At 43.1% G+C, this 25,574-nt stretch overlaps 1 protein-coding gene across 2 annotated transcripts in view; it reads right to left on the bottom strand.

The window, feature by feature from the left end:
• Plekhh2 (pleckstrin homology, MyTH4 and FERM domain containing H2) overlaps positions 1–25,574 on the bottom strand; it is a 97,693-nt gene that overhangs the window by 30,219 nt on the left and 41,900 nt on the right. For both annotated transcript variants that reach the window (XM_040737694.1, XM_040737695.1), the window contains exons 7-16: positions 24,991–25,176; positions 22,176–23,131; positions 19,377–19,452; positions 17,786–17,880; positions 17,095–17,239; positions 11,270–11,406; positions 11,062–11,172; positions 10,589–10,675; positions 9,158–9,316; positions 1,770–1,850 (exon numbers count right to left, since the gene is read on the bottom strand). In XM_040737694.1, coding sequence (XP_040593628.1) covers positions 1,770–1,850; positions 9,158–9,316; positions 10,589–10,675; positions 11,062–11,172; positions 11,270–11,406; positions 17,095–17,239; positions 17,786–17,880; positions 19,377–19,452; positions 22,176–23,131; positions 24,991–25,176 — 2,033 coding nt within the window. The remainder of the gene's footprint in view (positions 1–1,769; positions 1,851–9,157; positions 9,317–10,588; positions 10,676–11,061; positions 11,173–11,269; positions 11,407–17,094; positions 17,240–17,785; positions 17,881–19,376; positions 19,453–22,175; positions 23,132–24,990; positions 25,177–25,574) is intronic.

The raw sequence follows: 25,574 nt of genomic DNA, 5'->3' as shown, positions 1-25,574 counted from the left end.
AACAAAATAACATCTACCCGGTAGCTGATTAACAGAAAAGATGACTACATTAAACATATTATCTTCCACGTGGAATGTATTTTTGATACCTTTCAAAAATTACTTGTATTTCGTGTGTGTGTGTGTGTGTGTGTGTGTGTGTGTGTGTGTCTTGCCAGTGGGTGCCAGAAGAGGGTGTCAGATTCCCTGAGAGTTACAGGGAGTTATGAGCGTCTCCATGTGGGTGCTGGGAACCAAGCCCTCTTAGAAGAACATCCAGTGCTCTTGAACTGCTTTGCTAGCTCTTCAGAGTGATTGTTTACTCATTAAATGGATAATAAATTTACACTGAGCAGTTGCTATACTGAGAACTAAATAAAAACTTTTACTTCTAAAAGAAGAATGTAGGTGGGGTCATGGGAGGAGGGGAGGGAGAGGGAACTGGGATTGATATGTAAAATAAGATTGTTTCTAAATTCAATAAATAAATAAAGAGAAGAAAAATGTAAACTTATCTAGTCTTTTGGAAAAAAGAAAACTAGGGAAAAAAAGCAAAATAATAGGGCAAAAGGTCACATTGATAATAAAAAGTAGGTTTTTTAAAAATGTGAAGAAATGAATCTACTGTAAGACAGAACAGTGCTCTCCTTCAGGCACAACAAGCCCAAGAATTTCTAGTTCCTTAGCTTCTCTGAAGATAAACTGTCTTATCGAACCTTCCTAAAGATTCCCCCAGGGTGTCATGTGTGTCCCCAATTTCATATCAAAAGTTCATTTTCCTTTTTTTTGTTGTTGTTGTTGTGTTTTTTTGAGACAGGGTTTTCTCTGTGTAACAGCTCTGGTTGTCCTGGAAATTTCTGTAGACCAGGCTGGCCTCTGCCTTCCAGGTGCTGGGATTAAAGGCGTGTGCTAATGTCCTTTTTTTCTGACAATTCGCAGGGAATGTTGAACGTTGCTTCACGCTGTGCTTAGACTTAAAGCTTCAGGTGGCACTGCTGTACAAGCAGTTCCCTCACGCCTCCAAATGCATCCTTTCCAACGGCTGCACTGTCAACCCCATCCCACCAGCAACGCAGGGAGCAACGGCCTGTATGTTAAGTACCGCTGATAGATCTGAAACTCGGCCTGTAAAAAGGGACCAGGGAAATAACTGACCCACACAATCACTGGACCACAGGCTGCTGCTGCGTGGAGCTCATACCATCATTTACACAAGTGCTCCAGGCCCACATTGATAGCTAAATTCGTGTAGTCCCAGTGACACTAATAAGGCAGTGCTGAGTGCCCACAGTGACTTGCGGCTGTTTCACCTTCCACAGACGGCCCCTCTTTCTACTGTCAGAGTGAAGATCGATCAAGTTCCTGGAGCGAGGGAGGACAATAGTTTAGAAGTGCAGACAGGACATACAGGGGTGAACCATGGCATCCAGGCATCTGAGGAAGCGACAGCCCGGATTCCGTGTCCTCCCTTGGCCATCCTTCCTAGCTGTTCACCCCTCCTAGCCTTACTTAATCTGTCAGAACACTGGGAAGCGTGGCAAAGTGAAGGATGCGAGGGAATAAGAGAAGGCTTTGGCCTTCCAGTTCTTTCAAAGTGCAGTGGGTAAAAGTCACTAAGTGAAATTTACAATCAAGGCCCAAGTGGGTTATTACCCCAGTAATAAATATAATAGCAACTTACCAAAAATTCTAGAGTCTTGCCTAGCAACAGAAAAGTCAAAAGGGAAAGCTTTTAAAGCAAGCACAGGTAAAGTTCGTCCTCTCATTTGGCTGTTAATGTGCATACATACCTTATCCTCTTGACTGCGAAAATAATACAAGGTCTTCCCAACAAGCGTGCACCAGACTCTCTTAGAGTAGCCGTGTTTTACCTGGAATTGTATTTCAGTGAATTAAAATGTAGGTCAGAAGTCTGGGAAATTGCAGTATAGTTTATACATTCACTGGTAAGCTCTACAGGTGACCAGGGTGACAGCGACTGACAGCAATCACACAGCCCAGCGCGCCAGGACATTTCCCAAGAGTTTGCTGTGTGTCACATACGATGCTCCCGGCTAGGACAGATGTTCCCAACCTGTGGGTCATGACCCCTTTGGGGGGGTCAAATGACCCTTTCATTAGCAGTCACCTAAGACCATGACAACAGATATTTATATTACAATTTATAACAGTAGCAAAATTACAGTTATGAAGTAGCAACAAAGATAACTTTATAGCTGGAGGTCACCATAACATGAGGGTCACAGCACTAGGAAAACTGAAAACCTTCTTGTACTAGGACTAGGATTAGGAGCCAACTTCACAATTAAGTTTATTTTGTAGTTTCCTTACTTCAAAGATTTCCAATAACCCGGTGGCTCTCTGGGTTAGTATTTTAATGTTCAAACAAAGACGTTACTAAAAACCCGAGGAATCCCAGTGATTTCCGGAGTAAAAAGAAACATTTGTTGCTTTCTCTAGAAGGAACCATACAGAATGACACAATGCCATCAAAGGCTGTCACTATGTTGAGGCTGAGACCGGCTCCCCTCAGGCCCAGGGTAAGTGACAGACAGATCTGAGTCTAGCCCTTGTCTGTGTAGAGTCGGAGGTTAGACAGGCTTTGCTGAGGGCACTGTCACCTGTCTAGGTGAATATTGTAACAGTGTCAATCTTGGTGGCTTTTTAACTCCGGACTGGGAGTTCCATACCAGACAGACATCCTCCATTCTACAAGAACATGAAGAAACCCATTCCCGAGGATGGGCAAGCCTAAGAAAAAGCCCTATTAGCCCCATTATGGAATGAATACTCTGTGCTTCTCTGAGCCTGCATTGCAATTCCACTCCAGTCAATCTGGCAATGGCAACACATGTTTTCACACTCTGGAATCATCAGCAAAGTGGCTTCCCCGGTTATCCTGTCACAACACAGAGATATTGTATACCTCCCTGGGCTACCATTTGACCAGATGAGACAATCCACAAATCAATAATCACAGTAGTTGCAATAAATGATTCCTTCCTCCTATATCCATTGTCAAACACATGGCCTTTGTTTTGCTGTTTTGTTTTTCAAGACAGAATGTCTCTGTGTAGCCTTGGCTGTCCTGGAACTCAGAGATTCACCTGCCTCTACTCCCAAGCGCTGGTGGGATTAAAGGCATGCACCACTACTGCCCAGCCACATGGCCTCTTTTAAATCCATGAAGCCAGCTAGTCTTTTGGCTTCCAAAGCTATGGTTTGGAATAACTCTACCCCTAATTTTTTTTATGGATTTAGAATACTCTTTTAAGATAACAACAACAGCAACAAAAAGTTTTATTTGGCAAGGCACAGCTCAGTTAAATTAAAATTGGAAACATATATTTACAGAGGAATATCCTGGGCTTTTCAACAGAGCCCTACAGGGCTGTCTCCTCTTTCTTTAAATAGCTCTGAGAGAAGTTTCCTCAAAACCAGAGTATAATCCATGTATTTTGGAAATGATTTATTTTTAAAATGGAACAATGGCTGCATCTAAACCAAAATGAAGTGGGAAGCTTTACCAACTCCCGTAGAAGCTGTGCTTTAAAAATAAAACGCAGCCCATCTTCTACATACATTTTACATTAGGGTTTCTTAACTCTGGGTCTGAAAACTTTTTTTTTCAAGACAAGGGTTTCTCTGCGTAACATCTCTGGCTGTCCTGGAACTCTCTTTGTAGACTAGACTGACCTCATAGAGATCTGCTTGTCTGTACCTCCCAAGTGCTGGGATTACAGGCATGCACCACCACCTCTTGGCCTCTGAAAACATTTTAACATAGCATATTATACTAGACAAATCCTTACAGAGATGTAAAGATAATCTCAAAGGCTTGGCAAACCAAATCATCTAAAAACTAACCTTTGACCCTGCCTTGGTAACAGAAGTCTTCCATACCAATGGTGTTAAAAGTGGGGAACAAACGACAGATTTTACTCAACGCCTTTGTCAGCACACACAGCACAAGCTCCCCTGCTCCCCTGGTCTCTTCTCTCCCCTTGTCACCTCGTCCCTGTAGTGTCACCAACCTTGCTGGCTTCAGTACCTACAAGGCACTCCCGTGACAATACCTACATTTAAAGTGTTTGCTGTGCCAGGTACTGTCTGAACACACTTGACATGATGAAATGAAATACATTTCACGGTTTTAACGCCCTCGGGGGTTGTCACTATGATTATCTGCCATTTCACAGATGAGGACGTGGTCTGTGAGTAACTTATCCTAGGTCACACGGCTGGCGTGTTTCAGAGCCAGCACTCATGACTAGGCAGTGGGGCTCACCGGCCTTCCCCTCCTGCCTCTGAACTATCCCCTCAGCCGTGCTCTTTCCATCTCCAATAAACTTTGCACTTTTTCACGTTTCCTTGTCCCACACCTAGCTCTTTTTTCCTGCACTGGAAATGCACTCACTTCTGTAATTTACACTCTGTACTGGTCCTGGCCCTCTCACGCCATTGCTATTCTTTGACCCGCTTCCTGCTTCAAATACCCTGATCCAACCATCTCCTAATTCTTGCCAAGCCTGTCTTCCTTCTCCGCCAACCTGGGATCCCGTGTTTGATCATAACACAATTCTTGCTCCAGGGCCCATGAACACATCACATTCCTATGCTCCTAACAAATCCATTGAACAAGGTTTCACCTCCACTTGCCTTTAAATAGCCCAATGGAGGATGTGAGACGAGAGAAAGCAATCGCAGATGGGCATTCGGAGATGGTATTAGTCATAGTTAACAACTGCTGAGACTGGATGGTGAATCTGTGAAGGGACATTATTATATCCTTTACTTTAGGATATTTACATTTTTATAATAAAGCACACACTTCAAACCATCGCCCTGATAGGCATGAAGCAAAACCATTTTTTAATTTTGCGACTGTTGTGAATCATAATGTAGTTATCTGTGTTTTCCGATGGTCTTGGACGACCCCTGTGAAAGGGTCATTCACTGCCCCCCTTCTGATAAGAGGTAAGCTCTGGGCTACTGCTCTAGTGCTGTGCCTGCTTGCCCGACTAACCTCTCTGAAACTATAAGCAAGCCCTGGTTAAGTGCCTTATGTTATAAGTTGTCTTGGTTGATGCTGTTTTGACACAGCAACAGAAATGTAACTAAGATACCCCCTGACTTCCACATGATAGCAGTGACTAAATTCACACACACATACAATAAATAAACAAAATGCTGGCAGTGGGAATCACATATATGTTATATGAGTAGAAGCCTGCATTACCATCCTGATAAAATACCCGGCAAGCGACCAAATAGAAACTCACCATGGTAGAAAACAAACTGTTAGCCCTGACCTTCTATCAAGCTCAAGAGTTTACTACACAAGCTCTCTGAAATAAGAGAAAGCTCATGGTTATGAACTATAGAGCAAATGGGGATTAGCTTAGCACTGTAGTCATTTTTTAAAGTATATTTTCCACAGTGCCGGGAAGTTGCCGATAAATAAGCAAATGTTAGACTGGTAATGGAGCATTTTAGCAAACAAAAAAAATAATTAGGACTGAGATGACTCATTCAGTAAAGAGTTTGCCACAGCAAGCACGAGGACCCAAGTTCAACCACTAGAACCCATGAGAAGACCAGGAGAGGCATGTTTGCCTGAAATCCCAATGCTGGAGGTGTAGAGACAGGAAGACTCCCCAAAGCTTGGTGGTCAACCAGTCCAGCAAAATGTCACCTCCAGTCTCAGTGAGAGAAAAGAACTCAAGGAATAGATGGGTAGATAGATAGATGATAAATAGATGACAGATAAATAATTGATAGATGCTAGGTAGATGATAGGAGATAGATTAGATAGACAGACAGACAGACAGACAGGGTGGAGAGCAGTTGAGGAAGACCCCTGACATGAACTTGAAACACACACACACACACACACACACACACACACACACACACACAAGAACTTGAAACACACACACACACAGAGACAGAGAGACAGAGAGAGAGAGAGAAAGACAGAGAGAGAGAGAGAGAGAGAGAGAGAGAGAGAGAGAGAGAGAGAGAGAGAGAGAGAGAGAGAGAGAGAGAGAGAGAGAGAACATCTCTGTGGAATACACTGTGAATTCTTTCTTACTTTTGGTGCTCAGTAAGTCAGATTTTGTAAATATTACTGAATGCTGCCTGCCACATCCCCAAGTTATCATTAAACATAAATGATAGCACAGTACATATCCCACCTGCAAAATTTTCACCTCTTAAACAGAACACAAGCTCATCACTATGGATGTATATATATTCTACTGTGTCATCTCAAAAGTGACCAACGGGATGTTTTAAACATTTGAAACAGTAAGTGGCTCTGTCCTTTATAACTCCCCCGTGGAGGAGTTAACACTGCTAAACTCTAGTAATGTGCTTTGGTTCACTCCAAGCCAGTGATGTCACTCTTCTGTACACTTTTGTCAAACCATCTGACCTTAATGAACATAGTAAACCCACTGACTGGACTAGCATTCTATTATTGTCCAGACAGTATACGGAATTGCTATTGAGCAGGGTATGGTGGTACTTGTCTTTAATTCCAGCAATCAGGCAGCAGAGACAGGCAGATCTCTGAGTTCAGTTACACAGAGAAACCCTGTCTTGAAAAGTGCTCCCCCAAAAGTTCTGTATCTCAATAGTCACAGTAAATGTATTTCACAAGTCACTCTGTTCTTGACTTGTGAATTTCAGAGTACATCAATTATTCCTCGTTTTAATCTTCACATTAGAGGAGAAAACAAAACATGCTGTGGTGAGCATCCCTATATTTAAATTTAGTGTAAATTCAGACCACTTCCAAAGGATAAATTCTCTGAACAGAGAGGACTGAATGAAATGGAACGTTTCTTAAATGTTGTATACTCATTTTCAAATTACATTTATTTACTTGGATTGATAAATAAATAAATTGCATTTTTTGATGCATGGGTGGAGGTCGGAGGACAAATTGTGGGAGTCAGTTCTTTCTGTCTACCATGTGGATACCAGAGACTGAACTGAAGTCGCTAGGCTTGGTGACAAGTGCCTTTGTGTGCTGAGCCATCATGTCATCTCTGCCTCTGAATGGTGTGCTTTTAAATGGTGTGACATTTGGGCTGGGGAGGCATGCTTAGTCAGCAAAGTGCCTGCTATGCAGATATGAGGACCTGAGTTCAAACCCCAGCACCCACAGAAAGAAACAGGAACAGTGGTGTGAGTTTAATCCCTGCTTTGCAGAGGAGGATCTCTCAAGGCTCAGGCCAGACAGCCTAGTAAATCTCTGTCTCGAAGAACAAGTGGAGGGCTGGTGACATGGTAAAGGCACTTGTCACCAAGCCTAGTGATCCATATTTAATGCCAGCGCCCACATGATAGAAGGAGAGAACTATCTCCCACAAGTAAGTACTTAGTGGTGTAGGAGTATATGATGGTACATTGTTAGGTGGCACACACACACACAACTGGAGTGGCATGTTCCCTCTGACACACACATGCAAGTACACACAATATAAATAAATGTAAAAGTAAAAAAAAAAAGATAAAACAAGATGGATGGCTCCTGAGAATCAACACTGAGCTTGATCTCTGTCTTCCACACACATGCACACACACGCACACACACACACGCACATACACACACACACACGCACGCACACGCACACACACACACACAGAGTTGATATTCACCCATCTGCTCATCCAAAACTACTGAGTTAACATTTGAACTGGGTCATTGGTAAATTGTCTTCCAGAGTGACACTCTAGCAAACTGACGTGCATTTCAATAAAAAGTCTTACTTTTAAACGGATTTAAAAAATGATGTTCATTATGTCAAATTTGTGCATTAAAAATCTTAGAGATAGCAAGCTGGTTTCTGCTATACTTGCTGATCTTTTCTGTTTCTTCTTAGCTCTACCATATCAACTCCTCTTCTATGTGTCCTTCAGGATTTTAGCATCCATGCTTTAAAATAGGCTTGTTAAATACTTTTTTACTCCATTATTTATTTAACGTGTGTGTGTGTGTGTGTGTGTGTGGTGTGTGTGTGTATGGTGTGTGTGTATGTATGTGTGTGCCTGTGTGTGCATGTGTGTGCATGTGTGTGGTGTGTGTGGTGTATGTGTGTGCATGTGTGTGTGGTGTGTGTGTATGTATGTGTGTTTATGTGTGTGTGTGTATGTATGTGTGTTTATGTGTGTTTATGTGTGTTTATGTGTGTGCATGTGTGTGCATGTGTGTGGTGTGTGTGGTGTATGTGTGTGCATGTGTGTGTGGTGTGTGTGTATGTATGTGTGTTTATGTGTGTGTGTATGTATGTGTGTTTATGTGTGTGCATGTGCGTGGTGTGTGTGTATGTATGTGTGTTTATGTGTGTGCATGTGTGTGGTGTGTGTGTATGTGTGTATGGTGTGTGTGTGGTGTGTGTGTGTGGTATGTGTGGTGTGTGTGTATGTATGTGTTTTTATGTGTGTGCATGTGTGTAGTGTGTGTGTATGTATGTGTGTATGGTGTGTGTGTGTGTGTGTATGGTGTGTGTGTGGTGTGTGTGTATGTGTGTGCATGTGTGTGGTGTGTGTGCGTATGGTGTGTGTGTGTATGTGTTTCTGTGTGTGTGTGTATGCCACAGCATATGTATGGAGGTCAGAGATACTGGTGGGAGCCAGTTCTCTCCCACTGTGTGGGACCTAGGGATCAGACTCTCAGCCATCAGACTTGGCAGCAAGCACTTTATCTGTTGAGTCACCTTAACAGCCCAAGCTTATTACATATTAAAGATATTAACTGGGTCTCACACTTTTAATGGCATTTTCAAATTTTTTCATTTATATTTTGCATGTGGCCAACTATATCTTCTTTTCATCTCTATGATTCCCCACTCCCCAGTAATTTTACTTAAACCCACCGTTCCCACCCCAACACAAAATTTTTTTTTATTTTAAATAGCTTGTTTTACATGTCAATCCCAATTCCCTCTCCCTCCCCTCCTCCCGCACTCCCCTTCCCCCCCACCCTCTCACCCTATTGCCAAATTCTTCCACATAGGGGATATCAGAGTCTGTCATTTTACTTTGGGTAGGGTCCAGGCACCAACACAAAATATTAAATGCATATTATTGTCTGGACCCAACTATTCATGTTGCATGGAGCTTACCAAAGCAGCTGCCTAGGATGTTGCTGTGTATACATGAGCCTTACCTTGGTGAGCAATCCCTTGACTGTTGGTTTGCCCTCAGGCTGCAGGCAAAGGGGATTAGCAGCTTGTACTCGCAGAACGTTCTGTAACACTTTAATCCACTCTTCCAATATATTGGGAGAATCTGCGGTCAGGTAGTATGTGTGCTTCTCCGTGGTCAGCTAGAACGGGATAAGGGACAACGGGAGAGGCACTGATGATGACTTAGTCCTTGTCCAGTCAACCATCATTACTGACAGGAAAGCAAGCACAGTACACCTCCAGTCCCTGGTTCTAAGGAAATGCAGAATTCTTTAGCCACTGTGTGAGAATGACCACCACTGAGTTAAAATCATTTACACGTGGGTCTGACACTGTTCACACTACTAAATCTAGGGTCGTGGTTTTATATCTTTAATCGTCACACTTTCCTTTTCTCCCCAGTGTGCTAAATTCCTGGCTGTTGAACAGTAAGACTGGAGATGATGATAAACAAACACATAGTTATCAGTGCAAGAGGGGATTTTCATGGATAGATAGAAGAAAACCACGAACCATAAACAAATGAGACCTTCCACCCAATTCCTGGTGCTACACGTGACCAGTTACTAAGAACTCACAATATTCCAGTCTCAAATGAACAGTGTTGCCAATTTCCCAAATATTTCAGGACTTTACAATCAATTCTTGGGAGTCCAACATCGGAGCTTTTCCCGATTCATCCATTATAACCTCGGACATCCCCAGTCTACAGGGGATCAGCCGTGAACCGTTCTAGCAAATGTTTTCTACCCTCCACGGGGACAAGATAAAAAAAAAACGGTTACTGAAACCTCTTAGAAGCAAAGTGTCTGAATTTAGACATATCAGACTATCTCAAGAGCATGAGCAGGTTTGTGTGGGAGTAACTTGGGCATCAGCCACTTCTATAGTACTTGGCAGTACAGTGCCTCTGGCCACCGATAGATTTCCCTTTTTGAAGTTCATGGGAGAACTGTTACTGTCCAACTCTATGCTGAAATACAAACATTCTTGAATTTAATGGTATGTTGGTAGAGCCATTCCCTGGGAAGCCAGCAGTGGGTGGGCCTAGCCAGAGTCCATCTTCCTGGCCAGCATTTGATTCAAAACTTGCTTCAAATTTGGCTTTAAAAATTATGTTACAAACATCTCAGAAATTAATTTACTGGCTAACCCTCTCCTAAAAGAGCTTGATATTTTGAGAGCTGAAAATACCCAGGAGATTAACCACGGAAGAACATGGGAAGAAAAGGTATAGGTCATAGTGCAGTACTCGTACTTAGCTCATAGTACAGTTTTAACTAAAAAGTTTATATACCTTTGAGCATCAAACTGATTCTAAAATGAATAAAAAGGCATCGAGCAATCCCATCTCAGTGGAGAACTGCTTTTTTCATGGTACCAAAAGGATAATAAATTCAAAAGACCCGCACCTGGACTGTTTGCTTGTTATCTCCCCTTAAAATACTGCAGGATGCGTTAAGTTCAATGTGGCCCTGGGGTTTCCGAATTACATCGCTCTGCATAGAGGGAGGGAAAGCAAACATAAATTAGAGATAGCAATAATTACAGGAAATGTTTTGTCTCGTTAATGCAGTTAAATTTTTAACCTTATTTTTATTTTATGTGTATGGATATTTTGCTTGCATGCGTGTCTGTGCATTGTGTGTGTGCAGTGCCTGTGCCAGCCAGAAGGGGCCGCCAGATCCCCCTGGAACAGTAATTACAGATGGTCGTGAGCCTGCCATGTGGGAGCTGGGAACGGAACCAGGATGCTCTTCTTCAAGAACAGCCAGCGCTGAGATCTCTCTCTCCCGGCCCCTTAATGAATTTTGTGTTACCGGGAAGGAAATCACTGGGAGTCTGCTGGGAGGAATTCAGGTCTCAACGGCCACTGCCCACTCACGGGAGACTTGTAGTAAAGCAGTTCACCGCCTTTCAGGACAAACCACCTCCGCTTCCACGTCTTGACTTTTCCGCTCATTTTCAGGAGATAACCAGATTTCTCTAACTGTTCCTAACGAAAAGAAGACATTTGAAAATGACGTTTTGTTCCGTTTGGGGAGTCAAACTAACAGATTCATTAAAGTTAAGAAGTCTGATTAAATGTTTACATTTTTCCCATTTTCACTGGAGGACGAGCAGGTTTTAGGGAGTTTCTGCTCTGGCTGCAAACACTCCGAATCTGCACAATAGGCATCAGGTGGGATGGCATAATCACTTTCAGAAGCCATGGAGGAGACAGACACGCCTAGGAAAACAAAGATATAAATCCAGTAAGTATTTCATCCTGGCATGGGCCAACAGCAGCTGTGAGTTCTCCTGCGCATGACAACTAACTCCCTACATCATAAACCACCCTTTACAAGATTTATTCCTATTCCTCTGACCATGGAGAACTTTTAATGCAGGAAATAGAACTAAGGGGTTGGAACTGCCACACAAATTTTCAAGAAAGTCAACAGAACATGAATAATATTTTGATATGATTGGAACTATGAGTGTTCTCACACATACAAATCATTTTGCAAGTCTACAAGTACAGTAAAGATTTAAATTATGTGTATTTATATATTGATACATAGACAAACAAATGCTGAACCTCAGTAGTATTTTATGCAAGTCCAATATACTACTAACCAGTTTACTGGCTTTAAAAATCCTTCATGAGTTCAGTGGTAAAGAACACTGGTTGCTCTTCCATGGGACATGGGTTCAATTCCCAGCACCCACATGGCAGTTCACAATTGTCTGTAACTCCAGTTCCAGAAAATCTGACATCTTCACACCAACGCACATAAAATAAAGTTAAATAAATTATTTTTTAAATCCTTCATGAGGTGTGTAGTGGGCCCGCCCAGCAGGATGGACCACCTGGAGTCTGGCCACACGTCAGTCTTGGCCCCCCTCTGCCCTTCACCCTCCACATGAGCCTTGACCCTCCTACATCCTCTGCTTGAGTGAGGAGAACACTAGGAGAGGCTGGACCATGCAGAATTACCGACATTGAAGTCTTGGCTCACCTACACCCACGGGGAGATGAGAGGAGAAGGAGAGACCCCACCTGCACCCACTCGAAGATGGAATGGGAAGACCACAGTATAACAGAAAGACCAATATGACACCACCAGAATATAGGGACTCTACACCAGAAAAACCTGAACATCCATCCTAACACAATGAAGCAGAAGAGAAGGACCTCAAAAGCAACTTTATGAAGATGATCCAAACCCTCAATGAGGAAATGAGAAAATCCCTTAAAGAAATGGGGGAAAAGACAAACGAAAAAAATTCAAGAAATAAATATCTTAAAGAATGTAAAGAAAGCCAAGAAAAAACAACCAAACAAGTGATGAAATAGAAACAATAAAGGAAAACACAGAATGAGGGAATGCTGGAAATAGAAAAGCTGGGTAAATGATCAGAAACTACAGATGTAAGTATAACCAATAGAATATAAGAGATAGAAGAGAGAATCTCAGGTGTTGAAGACTCACTAGAGGAAATATAGTCATCAACTAAAGAAAATCTCAAGTCCAACAAATCCTTAACACAAAATATCCAGGAAATACGGGACACTATGAAAAGGCCAAAACTAATAATAATAGGTAATAGGCATAGAAGAAGGTGAAGAAATACAGATCAAGGGTACAGAAAACATATTCAACAAAATCATAGAAGAAAACTTCCCCAGCCTAAAGAAGGATATACCTATTAAAGTACAAGAAGCTTACAGAACACCAAATAGACTGGACCACAAAAAGAAGTCCCCTTACCACATAACAATCAAACCACAAAACTTACAGAATAAAGAAAAATATTAAGAGCAGCAAAGGAAAAAAGCCAAGTAACATATAAATGCAGACCTATTAGAATTACACCTGACTTCTCAATGGAATCTCTGAAAGTCAGAAGGTCCTAGATAGATGATCTACAAATGCTAAGGGAATATGGATGCCAGCCCAGACTACTATACCCAGCAAAGCTTTCAATCACTATAGACGGAGAAAACAAGGTATTCCACGACAAAACCAGATTTAAACAATACATACCCACAAATCCAGCCCTTTGAAAGGAAAGTTTTGAAAGGAAAATTCCAACCCAAGGAAGATAACTACACTCACAAAAACATAGGCAATAGATCATCCCACTTTACCAAATACCAAAAAAAGGGGGGGGTTATCCATACACAATACCACCACTACCACCAAATCCAAAACAAACAAGAATTAACAATCAATGGCCATTAATATCCCTCAATGTCAATGCACATTCATACAACAAGGGGCATATGTTCAACTATGTTCATAGCAGCATTGTTTGTAATAGCCAGAACCTGGAAGCAACCTAGATGTTCCTCAATCGAAGAATGAATGGAGAAAATGTGGTACATTTACATAATGGAGTATTACTCAGCGGGAAAAAACAATGAAATCTTGAAATGTGCTGGCAAATGGATAGAACTGGAAGAAACCATCCTGAGTGAGGTAACCCAGTCACAAAAAGACAAGCATGGTATGTACTCACTCATATATGGATATTAGACACAGAGCAAAGGACTACCAGACTACAATCCATACCACCAAAGAAACTAGGAAACAAGGAGGCCACGAAGAGGGAAACACATGGTCCCCCGAAGAGGGGGAAAGGGACAAGAACCCCTGAGCAAATTGGGAGCACTATGGGGGAAGGGGAGGGAGGTAGGAAAAAGGAGGGGGGAGGAAAACAAGATGTATCAGGAAGACTGAGACAGGGGAGGAATAGAGGAGAGTAATCAGAGAGATACCTTAATAGAGGGAGCCAGTAGGTTTAAAGAGAAATCTGGCACTAGGGAAATGTTCAGAGAAACACAAGGATGACCCCAACTAAGAATCTAGGCAGGAGTGGAGAGGCTGCCTTTGATGTCCTTCCCCTATAATGAGATTAATGACTACCTTAATTGCCATCCTAGAGCCTTCATCCAGTAGCTGATAGAAACAGAAGCCGGCACCCACAGCTAAGCACTGAGACATACTCCTGGAATCCAGTTGTAGAGAGGGAGGAGGGATGAGCAAACGAGCCAAGACTGTGCTGGAGAAACCTACCGAAACAGCTGATCTGACCTAGTGAGAGCACAGGGACCCTAGTCTGACATCTGGGGAACCAACACTGGACTGAACCAAGCCCTCTGAATGTGGGTGCCATCTAGGAGGCCTGGGCAATCTATGGGACCTCTAAGAGTGGAACCATTGTTTATCCCTAGTGCACAAATGTTTGAGAGCCCATTCACTATGGAGGGATATTATTGCAGCCCAGATACATGAAAAAGGGCCTATGTCCTCCCCCAAATGATGTGACAGACTTTGATGATCCCCCATGGAAGGCCTCACTATCCTTGGGGAGGGGGTAGGGGTGGGTTGGGGAGGTCAGTGGGAACATGGGAGGATGGGAGAGCAAGGGAATGGGGGTATTGATATGTAAAATAAGATTGCTTCTAAAATAAAAAAGAAAGTATTTCTGAAGAAAAAAATCCTTCATGAAAGATAAGCAATAAGGATTAAAGATGCCAGTTGTTGGTGGATCACATCTTTAATCCGAGGACTAGGGAAGCAGAGATAGGCGATCTCTATGAGTTCCAGACCAGCCTAGTCTACAAAGGATGTTCCAGGATGGCCAGGACTGCTACACAGAGAAATCCTGTCTCAATAAACAAACAAACAAGAAAAAAACCCAGAAAAACAAAAACCAAACAAAAATGAAAAACAAGCAAACAAACAAACAAAAAGACTTAAAGACACTCAACTATGAAGTAAAATTCAATGGAACAGTTCCACAATAATTAAGTTGACTTTTTAGAGAGTGTCTTGTAAGTTAAAAGCCATAAATGGATGATAACTACAACTGGATATTTATAAACACAGTAAGTGAAACCAATAATGTAGGCTATTATACATTTAAAAAAAACTTTTGCTAAAGTGGCAACAATGCCACTCCTATAATTCTAGCCATTACTTACCTGTCCTGACACATAACAATTGTATGACACAGACACCAGACATTAGGAACCTCAGAAATCACCCTGGCAAATGTCCTCACTGTGTAAGGAGTGAAAGACGCAGAGTCAAATAACTAGGCAGGGGTGATTCTAGAGGGCAAAGCTCATATCCCAAGCCTCAGGTGAATGTGCCAAACCCTGTCTGAGGTGCTTGGGCTACGACGTACAACACAAGACACATTTGAGATCTCTCGGGGCAGAGTGAAGGGCAACAGATGCCCAGCGGGTAGTAAGTGCAACAAAAAATAAGGACGGGGCAGACTAAAGCACATAGAAGATCTGGCAAGGGAAGGAGGGCTAGGATCTGAGCAGCGTGGTCAGGACGGATCTTGCTGTGGAAGCAATGTCTGAACGCACGACGGAGGAGGCGGGGGCTCGGCTACACGAGCGTGGGGGGCTGAGCACGGCAGTGCCTTCCACTCAGGAAGTGAACACAGGAAGGCGGGCAGTAGAAGGCCAGTTTGGGCTACAGAGCAAGTTCAAGGTTAGTCTTGGCTACAAGAGACCCTGACTCAAAACAAAATAGGTTTCAGGTTTGTTTCTTCTTCTTCTTTTTCTAATCTGTAAACAAGAGGCCAGCCTTGTTTAAAGGAAGAGAAAGGAGGAGATGAGATTAAAGACTCACAGGAGTAGCCTGACAACTATTATAAAGAACACCAGCAGCTGCATTTGCTGGAAAAAAAAAGTCACATCGCTGTTTGGCCACAGAGAACCAAGTTAGAGCAAGGAAACTGAGGGAAGCCCATGCAATTAGTGGCTCCAGCTGAAGCCCGGGGCTTTGAAGACCACGGTGGTTCCATGCAACACCGTTTGAAAATCGACACACCTACAAGGCCACGTAGACTTTCTTAACATATAGGTACCACTTTGTGGGATCAGACCCCTCCGTAACCTCTGCCTGCGCACACAACTTACGAAAAGCTGGGTTGGGGCGTTGGCTCAACAGATCAAGCTCTTGCACACCTAAATATGAAGACCTGAGTTCAGATCACCTAAATCCACACCAAAGCAGGCACAGAAGTGAGCGTCTGTCGTGGCAGCACAAGATGAGAGACGGAGACAGCAGGATTCCCTGGAAGTCTGTGGACCAGCTAGCTGGTGTCTAAAACCTGAACAGGATACATCGCCTCAAAGTGGGGAGCAACACCGGGGCTGCCTTCGGAGCTTCACATGTGTGTGGTGAACACATATGCACACATACATGTTCTAAAATTTTATTGGAAGCTATAGGTACGCACGAAGTCAAGTTGTAGTGTTTTCTTCTTTAATATGAGACTAATCAACACAAATTGTAGGTGTGTTTTCTGACGTTTAATCGTATAGTAAATAAGTCTATCCCACAAATTAGGCAGCAAGGTAATGAAACAAGAAAAAGGAAGGAAGGAAGAAAAGAAGGAAGGAAGGAAGGAAGGGAGGAAAAGAAAGACACTTCATTTTGGCCAATTATTTCTTTTCATAATAATATAATATACTACTATTAACAATAAAAATAATAAGATGATGATGATAAGGAAAGACTGGTTCGAATGAGACCACAGAAAATGAAGTATTGAATTACCACCAGAATACCAATGTCTCAGTCCTAGATTAATGCTCATTTCACTACGGTTTGGAGAGTATATTCTTAGAAATCCTAAATCCTGAATCAGCCGGGAGGTGGCAGCACATGCCTTTAATCCCAGCACTGGGGAGGCAGAGGAAGGCAGAGCTCTGTGAGTTCGAGACCAGCCTGATCTATAAGAGCTAGTTCCACAGGCTCCAAAGCTACACCGAGAAACCCTGCCTCGAAAAAAAACAAAACAAAGCAACAACAACAAAAACCCGCAAGCAAACAAACAAGTTAAGTCCTAAATCAATATTCAGAATGTGATGGTGTTGCTTCCTGCGCATGCTCTTTCCCCTCACCTCGCTTCATGGCTCTGGGACTGCTCGGCCCACTGCGGCTGCGCGTATCTGACTCCGATGTCCTGGAACTGGACCTGGAACTGTCCTCGTCCTCTGAGCCAGAGGAATCATCCAGGAAAGGACTGCTACTTATTTGTGTCGCCTTCTAAAGAAAAGCAGGACAGCTCCCTGTATCCATCTCTAAAGTCACTGTCCTCTTTAGACATATACTGCTTTATAGAAAGCGGGCAATGGGTCTATTTTTAAGAGAGAGAAATTAGCATATTTCGATATCACGAAAGTCTGTCTTGAAACCTTAGATTCTAATTAGGTAGGAATCTGTCCATTGTAAAAGATTCCTGAAAACATAAAACTGTCAATATCTGACAGCCCTTATTTTAATTAGGGTCTTCTGGCAAAAGGGACCCTGGCAGGAACGCAAAGGACTTTCTAAATTAGGAGTTACCACTGCATCATTAATCAAATGCCATCAATGCGGGGCAGGGGAGAGGAGGAACCACATTATAACCATCTTCTCCAGGCCTTTCCGTGTCTTCTTTTTTTTATGATATACTAATGTGAACTTTTAACGTTCTACAAAGCCGGGAAGCTGTGTAAGATGTTTCAGGAGGGATGCAGAGCTTGAAGGGAGTTTCCCTTCACGCCCTGAAGAGAGGCCTGAACGCCTAACAGCAAGGGATGGATTCATTACCCCCTTTAACGTTGTGTACACTGGGGTCGTCATACTCTTGTATATCAGGGACGTGTAAAGGCCTGACGCAGGATAGGAAAGTATGGCTGCAGAATCTGAAACAGAAAACAGCATAAGAGAAAAAAAAAAAACATTCCACCTAGTACAACGGTCTATCTCTTATCAACATATTAAAAAGAAATCAGATTAACAGGCGGTTGTTAATGTTATTTTATGAGTTGCGACATTTCTAGATTTACATCTGCATGTTCTGGTTTTTAGATTCCTACTGTGGAGCCCAAGTTAACATCAAACCAGCGGTGATCTTCCTGCCTCATTCTTCCCCTCCCCCCATTGCTGGGATTACAGGCACCATACGCAGCTAGATATAGCTTGGAAGGGGCATTCCTTCCTCATGAATGCCAGCTCCTTGACTAGACCGTGTATGCTCCTTGACAGCAAGATCCATGCTTCTATTTCTGTAGCCTCTCCACTCACGCTTAGCTGTGTAGAACTAAGTATCAATGACCACTGACTGATCAGAAAGTCCCTTTGAAGGTGTCCTCTGAGGGTTGGAACCCTGCCTCTGACTTGGTGTTAAAACGCTATCATTTTAAAGCCTTGTCCGGTGATGATGGGTTACAATATACTCTCCTGAATGTTAAGATAACTAGGACAGAACACCAAGGTTACTGCTCTAGATGAACTAGTTGGAAGACTAGTGGGAGGCAGGAAGAATCACCGGAAGTCTGTCTTATTCTAGACGCTTCGGTGTGAATTATCTTGGTTTGTTTTTATGTTTTTTGAGACAAAGTCTCACGTGAGCCAGGCTAGCCTCAAACCAACTGTGTAGCTGAGGCTAGTCTTTAGCTCTAGATCCTCTCCAGCCTCTACCTGCCAAGTGCTGGCCTTATTTTCTTTTCCTAGTGGGAATGTTTGTTTTTATTAGAACTGTTTTGAAGAAGAGAGGGGAAAACATGTAGAAACCAGCAGTCTTATAATTTCTGTAACTTTAAACAGATAAAACACCTGTGTCTCTCTGCTTTGCTTTTTTGGGGTACAGATAGAACAGAGCATTCTCTACAAGAGGGTTAACTGTACTTGCACCTTTCTCCTGAATAAATGAACATCAGTTTTAAAACAAACCAGCAACCGTTTCCTGAACACTTACAAAACTCCACTATTCTGCTAACATTAGACTTTTAGGCAGGTCTTGCCTAGTGAAGCAGCAATACGAAATCGTATAACTTTAAAACCCCTTTTTATTAGCTTTTTAAAAAGCTGTAAACATTCAAATTCAACGGCTTAACCACTTTAAGTGTATTATTGGCTAGGGTGGGGTTTATCCACCTTGTTGTAAAACAGACCTTTAGAACTTTTTCATCTGACATTTTAAATCCAACAGCATCTCCCCTTCCCTAGTTTCCCCACCCCTGGTAACCATCGTTCCTGTAGTCTGCTTCTGTGATTCTGATGGCTTTAATGACCTCACCAACCCAGAACATTATGCACCTGCCTCTCAGTAGCTGCCTCCCACACCTGCTCCAGACTATGGTGCACACACGGCCTCTGCCTCAAGGCTCGCGGGCTTCACAGCATGCAAAGCACTTACTTTCATTAGCATTCTCCATATTGAAGACCTCAGACATTCGAATGCCTGATTTGGCTACAGCGTATATTCTGCTTTCCTAATATAAAAGAGAGATTGAACCAGGTGCTTACAGCCAAGAAATGATTACACGGAACATAATACTTTTCATTTGTTCTTCAGATTATTATCTGAAGAAGTATAGTGTTGTCACAAAGCTCATCAGTGCCAATAAAACACGCTATGGTGAGTAACTTGTACAGATTTCCCCCATTCATTAGTTATTCCATTATTTCTTTTTGTTCCCAAATGTGGGCTTAGTATCTTGACCTCTTTAGAAGATATAAGAATGATCGTGAGACAATCTTATTCATAGTCACTGACCATAGATAAACCCCACGTCTGATATGCTCACATTCTACACATGGTTAAAGATTTTTTTAAAGGGAGGAAACATTGCATAGTTGTAACATGAAGCCAAAAAATGTTTATAGTCATTGATTACACACAGATATCTTCTTTAATATCCTACCACGGTTAGGAAAAAAGAAGGAAAAAAACTTGCATCCGGAATCATAGTAGAGATTTGAATGTTACTACCTTCTTACTTCAGTGTACATCTCAGTAATGTAAAATAGACTTTGGGTCAAATAAGAAATGGATTGGAGAATTACACTGGCGTTGTTCCAAAAGTAGCTTATTATGTTGCTTCTTCTCTGAGAAAGATCTCTGAAGTGGGTACTGCAAGATTAGCATCACTGCCTACTGTGAAAAAGGACCCCAGTGATTCCCAGCGCACAGATCACCACACCTTTCATAAAAGGTCTACACCAGAACACAGCAGGCAACCTTCATCGTGTTCATCTTCCAGGATGGCAAGAGATTGCTGATGAATAGGGACACGTTGGGTTGATGAATGCCAGTGGGATTGACACACAGAGATTAACACACAGATCAACTGGAAAGCTTGTAATGCTAAGGCAGTGTGAGCAGGAGCTTCGTGGCAGTCGGCGTCCACGTGGAGCATGAGACGGCAGGAAGCCGGAAGGAAAGCGGAAAGAGAGTTGCCATAGACAAGAGGACAAGCCCGCCCAAGGCAGGCCACTTATTTATAAAGAGCAAGCCATCAGAGGTATTGCTGGATCACAGGATGCCCTACCAGAGTGACTATCACATTGCGAATGATGCTCTAATTCAACCAGGATGGGCCTGCTTTAAGTTAGCCTCTTACTGACTGAGGTAGCTAGAACATCTCCTGGAAACCTGACGAAACCTGAAAATGCCCATGAACCTTTGCCCGTGGTCAGTCCACTAGAACATTTGAAAAGCAAATCTACTTTTCCAGGACCAAAGGGCTTCAAGAGGGAAAGAGAAGGAAACGGTAAAATTGCCAAATAAAATGAACTTGGAAGCTCAGCATCGGTCTTTGAAAGTCTCAACTTGTAACAAAGAAGCCAAATTTCAACTTACTCCTGCCTAAGGGCAGCATAACTAGAATTCCAGAGATTTGCATGCCATTTGCTTCTACTTTCTTGGTGCTGTGCAGAATTTAGCAATAAGTAAGAGGTTGTTTCAAGTGGATCCTGAAGGGGAGAAATGTTCTCTTGAAGGTAAGAAAAAAGCGGACACATCTCAAAGTCTGAATTTATATTCGGGGAGCCATGGTGGTCTTAATTTGCTTACAATTACAGAAAGCCACTAAATAAAATAACCACAATAAAAGAACATGACTCCCGAGTCCAAAATACCCGGCTAACCCAGGTGTTTCATTTGAAGCCTGAGGTTAAGTTGTGCCAATGTGGAAAGGAAACTTAAAGTCTATGAAACAGGCCAATTCACTTAATTTTAAATATTTTAACTATTGGGGCTGGTGAGATGGCTCAGTGGCAAAAGGCACAGGTAGCTAAGTGTGGCAAGCTGAGTTTGATCCCCGGAGCCTACATGGTGGACGAGAGACTCCTGCAGCTTGTCCCTGACCTTCACAAGTATACTGTGGCATGCTCGCCCCTGCCATGAATAAATAAATACATGTTAAGGTTTAAAGCTAGAGTTTTTTTTTAATCTTGCAATGTAGATATTCCTAGGAAATATCACATAACTGGCAGGTTGGTTTTGTAGTCACAGTCAATGTTTCCATAGAAAATTCAGTCTCCTCTAGGTCAGTAGGAGGATGCTACAGCTGAAGTAGCAAAGCAAAACCTCTTTTAATAAGCAATCCTCAAACCTCAGAACCACGACCAATGAGAGTTAAGAGCTGCTTCAGAACCCACTCCAAAGTGTCGGTTAGAGGGGGCCCTTCTCCCCATCCCATCACGTCTCCTGGGGGGGGGGGCTCGAGTCACTGAATACTACCACTCTCTCTACACCTTCGCTTTCTCTTCCTTGGTATGCACAGCCCAGCACCGTTCCTCTCCCCCTTGAGAAGGATCTCTCACAAGCATCAAGCATCTTCATGCCATAAGAGAGGCCATAAGGGGTCCTGGCCTGGCTTCCCCCAAGAGGAAGTCGGTGTGATCTAGCTCCAGCTTGGGCCGGCATGTACAAATCTAATTCCAAAGTCTAATACTGAAAAGCTCATTTGCCCTCCAAACCCCCTATCTAGAAATAAAGTCATAGCTTTGAATCTCCCATCTGTCTTGTTTCTCAATCTTTTTTTTTTTTCCAGAATATGGTTGGGGAGGAGAAGGGGACATTGTATTCTGATAGCTGGAACTTGTGAGGACAAAGCCGTATTTGAAAAGGGACAGGGGCGGGAAACCTGAGAGCCAGCGCCGAGAAGAAGCCCCGTGTACGTGTACGTGCTGGGGAGAGGAATGCAATTACCCAAGAGGGAAAGCGATGCAAAGGAGGCGTGGGAGGCTTGCTGCACGAGGCCTTCTTTGCCGGCTCGCTGGTTTCCTGGTCATCTGCGTTCGGGGAATCCAGGGAGTCGTAGGAAAATAAGCCGTCATCACAGCTCGTGTCCATGCTCTCCACCACTTCCATGCCGTCACCATCAACTACATCAAGATCCGTTTCCTGAGGTCTCAGCGGCCGGATCATGCTTATGGCATTCCTGTTCATGCCAAACATCCGGTCGGAACATAGCTGTGGCTGGCTCAGGTGCCTTTTGGTGAGCGCCACACTTATACTGAAAACATTGGGGATCCTTAACTTTGGGGGTGGCAGGTATACTGAAGGCACCAACTGTGTTCCTTTCCCGGGGAGTGAGTTAGGATGTTTGGGGGTTAAAGCTGGGGTCAAAATAGGGCTTGGGGTGTTGGCCTCACTTGATGAGGATGAATAATCCAGTCGCTGGGACTGGAATTTCTTATTCAGTTCATCCGAAGAACTGTCTTGTTCCTTGATGCCCGCCTGAGAATTCCCCTTCGCAAGGCTATTCTGACCTTTCCACAGTGCCTTCTGCTGCCAAGAATATAGTTTCTTGGGCTCGGGCTGGTTAACGCCAAAAGCCTCTTCTTCGAATATAGAACTGCTATCATCAGATGCAGTGAGATACGCCTCGCTGCCCATCCTGCCACACCGGACGCCCTCCTCAGACGTGTGGCTGGAAAGGGTGGACGTGCACCTGGACTTGGACATGCCCTTGCTTCGGTCTTCCTCGTCAGAACTCCAGTCACTCGCCGGAGCCCCGGAATTCTGGGACATCCCACCATCTGTCGCAAAGCTTGCTCTTATTTTCCGATTCTGTTCTGAGTTGCAAGGGGTCTCGTGCAACTTCTTCTGGCTTCTGTTTTCTTGGACTTGGTTATCGTCAGGCTTCTCTGCAATTTCCATCTCTGGAGGAAGATACATCACATTGGCAGGTTGCCTTTAATAATGAAACCTTTACAGTAACTACGCTGCGTGTACGCATTACCCTGCCTGATGTAACTACACTGTAGAGACTGGCGATTTCATGTGAGTTTATCAACTTACACTGTTCTTTGTTAGTTATATGCCTTTTTAAACAAGTTTGGAAAATGCGGGATTTATAAAAACATGGAATCCTTATACTTCAATTTAATTGTATCAAAAGTAAATTGAGTTTTACAAACAAATATGTTGGGGAATGAAAATTGACAACAATCTAAAGAGAGAAAGCAGAGTGTGAAGCAGAATGAGTCTGACCAAAGAGAGAAGCTGCCAAAAAATACAAACGCCATTAGTTCCATTTTAGAAGCAGAGAAAATAACCCTTCTCCCACTAATCTCAAAAACCATCATAATATAAGTCTGAACATGAACACAAAGCCTTAATGTAAGAAGCAAATTTTGTGGTGGCATACTCCTCTAATCCCAGGACTGAGGTGGCAGAGGCAGACTGATCTCTGTGAGTTTCCAGACAGCCTGGTTCCAAGACAACCAGGTCTATAAAGCAAGTCCCAGGACACCCAGAGATACACAGAGAAACCCTGCCTCAAAAAAACAAAAACAAACAAAAAACCAAGCTTTGTGCCCACAAAATGTGTAAATTCACAGAAAAACTTTCTTCTACTCTTGGTTTAACTGCAACTACAATGTGCATTTTGATAATAAGAATAACACACATCTTTAATTTCGGCACTCGGGAGGCAGAGGCAGGCAGATCTCTGTGAGTTCAAGGCCAGCCTGGTCTACAGAGCGAGTTCCAGGACATCTAGGGCTCTTACACAGAGAAACCCTGTCTCGGGAAAAAAAAAAAGAATAGCCTCTTTAAATGCCTTTAGATATGGATTCCATTTGTCGGCACCGTGAGAAAAGGAATGCACCAATAGCTTCATAAATAATGGCTTAACAGGAGCTTTGAAAACATAACTATGAACTTCACAACTTAGGAACGAGAGGCTGAACAAAGATGCCCCCAAGTTTTGTAGCAGCTGCTAGTTACATGGGGATGGAAAAGGCTTCTTGGAGAAGTAAATGAAATGCCGGTAACAGCAAGAAATAGGTAACTGGAAAAGTACGATGTAGTGTTCAGAAGGCCTGAAACCAAGCCCAGTGGCAACTTTCACAGCTAGCATTTTTTCTCATGCACTGGAAGGAAACCAGATCCAGTGTAACTAAGTTGCAAGCTCAACCTTCCCTCCAACTATTGGGAGAGTCAACAAAAAAGATTGCCTTTGGGGTGTTATGGTCAGGCTGCGACACCAGGCAAAATTCAGAAGGAAGCTGTGAAGAGAAGAGCAGAAATCTTCACACAGGACCAGGGTCAGATTATCTAGGCGATATTTCTTCTCTGAGATAACAAAGAAAGTAGTTATCAAAGTACCCCCCCAAGTGTTCATTTCTTTATGTATTGATTTCATGTTTAATATTAGGTCATTAAAAATATAATCAAGAAGCTATGAACACGGATGCAGAATTCTCATCTGAAATTGGGTTAAAATGCATACCTTGTAGTTAGAATTATAACCTTTTATATTTTATACCTTTCCACCTGGAGCAAGAGAAAGCACTAAGATGGGGGAAAATCAGTTGCTCCTCTGTGGCCCTGGCAAAAACCCAGGTTAAGACAATGTAACTAGATACAAAGTTCAGTGTTGTATGGCTCTTGATAAATATTCCCTTGAAGTACTGAGGTGTCATGGAGAACCAAGCTTAACCCTGGTTACTCTTTGAGAGTGATGTTTTCGCTTTTTGAAAAAGGGCTGAGGTAGCTTGCCAGAGTCTGAAAGTACCTTCTACGCATTTTCCCTCGGTGACCTCGGGTTCTTTACATGCCATCTTGCTGATTTCCTCGGATCTGACCACATGAGGAGGACTCTTTGCTCGGGACAGGAAGCATCCAAACTTCAAACTGCTCAGGTGCTGCCCTTCTGAGGGCTTCGGTGTGGAGACGCAGGATACTTTCTTGCCCTGGAGTTCTGCAAGGTGGGGAAGCCAAATGGAGTGCAACTTTTCAGGGCCGTTTGTTAGACACGGAATGAAAGCGTAGACGGGCTTGAATAAACCACTCAATGCCAGAAAAAAGACTGAATTTCATCTTTTACTAATGTATAGTGAATGGAAACCCCAACATAGAGTATAGGAGTCTAAATCTCTCTGTCTCTCTGTCTCTGTGTGTGTGTGTCTCTCTCCCCCTCTCCCTCTCTCTCTCCCTCCCCCTCTCCCCCTCTCTCTCTCTCCCCTCCCTCTGTGTGTGTGTGTGTGTGTGCACACGACAGTACATGCATGCATGGGCTCATGCCAGGCGGGGGGTCAGTGGGTAAAAGCGCTTGCTGCCAGTCCTGGTGATCTGACTTAAGGATCACTAATCATGGGT

The sequence above is a fragment of the Mesocricetus auratus genome, unplaced genomic scaffold, assembly GCF_017639785.1.
Source record: "Mesocricetus auratus isolate SY011 unplaced genomic scaffold, BCM_Maur_2.0 Super-Scaffold_100676, whole genome shotgun sequence".
In the NCBI taxonomy this organism is placed as follows: Eukaryota; Metazoa; Chordata; class Mammalia; order Rodentia; family Cricetidae; genus Mesocricetus; species Mesocricetus auratus.
Note: the sequence above shows the minus strand (reverse complement) of the source record. Positions and strands in the feature narration are given on the sequence as shown.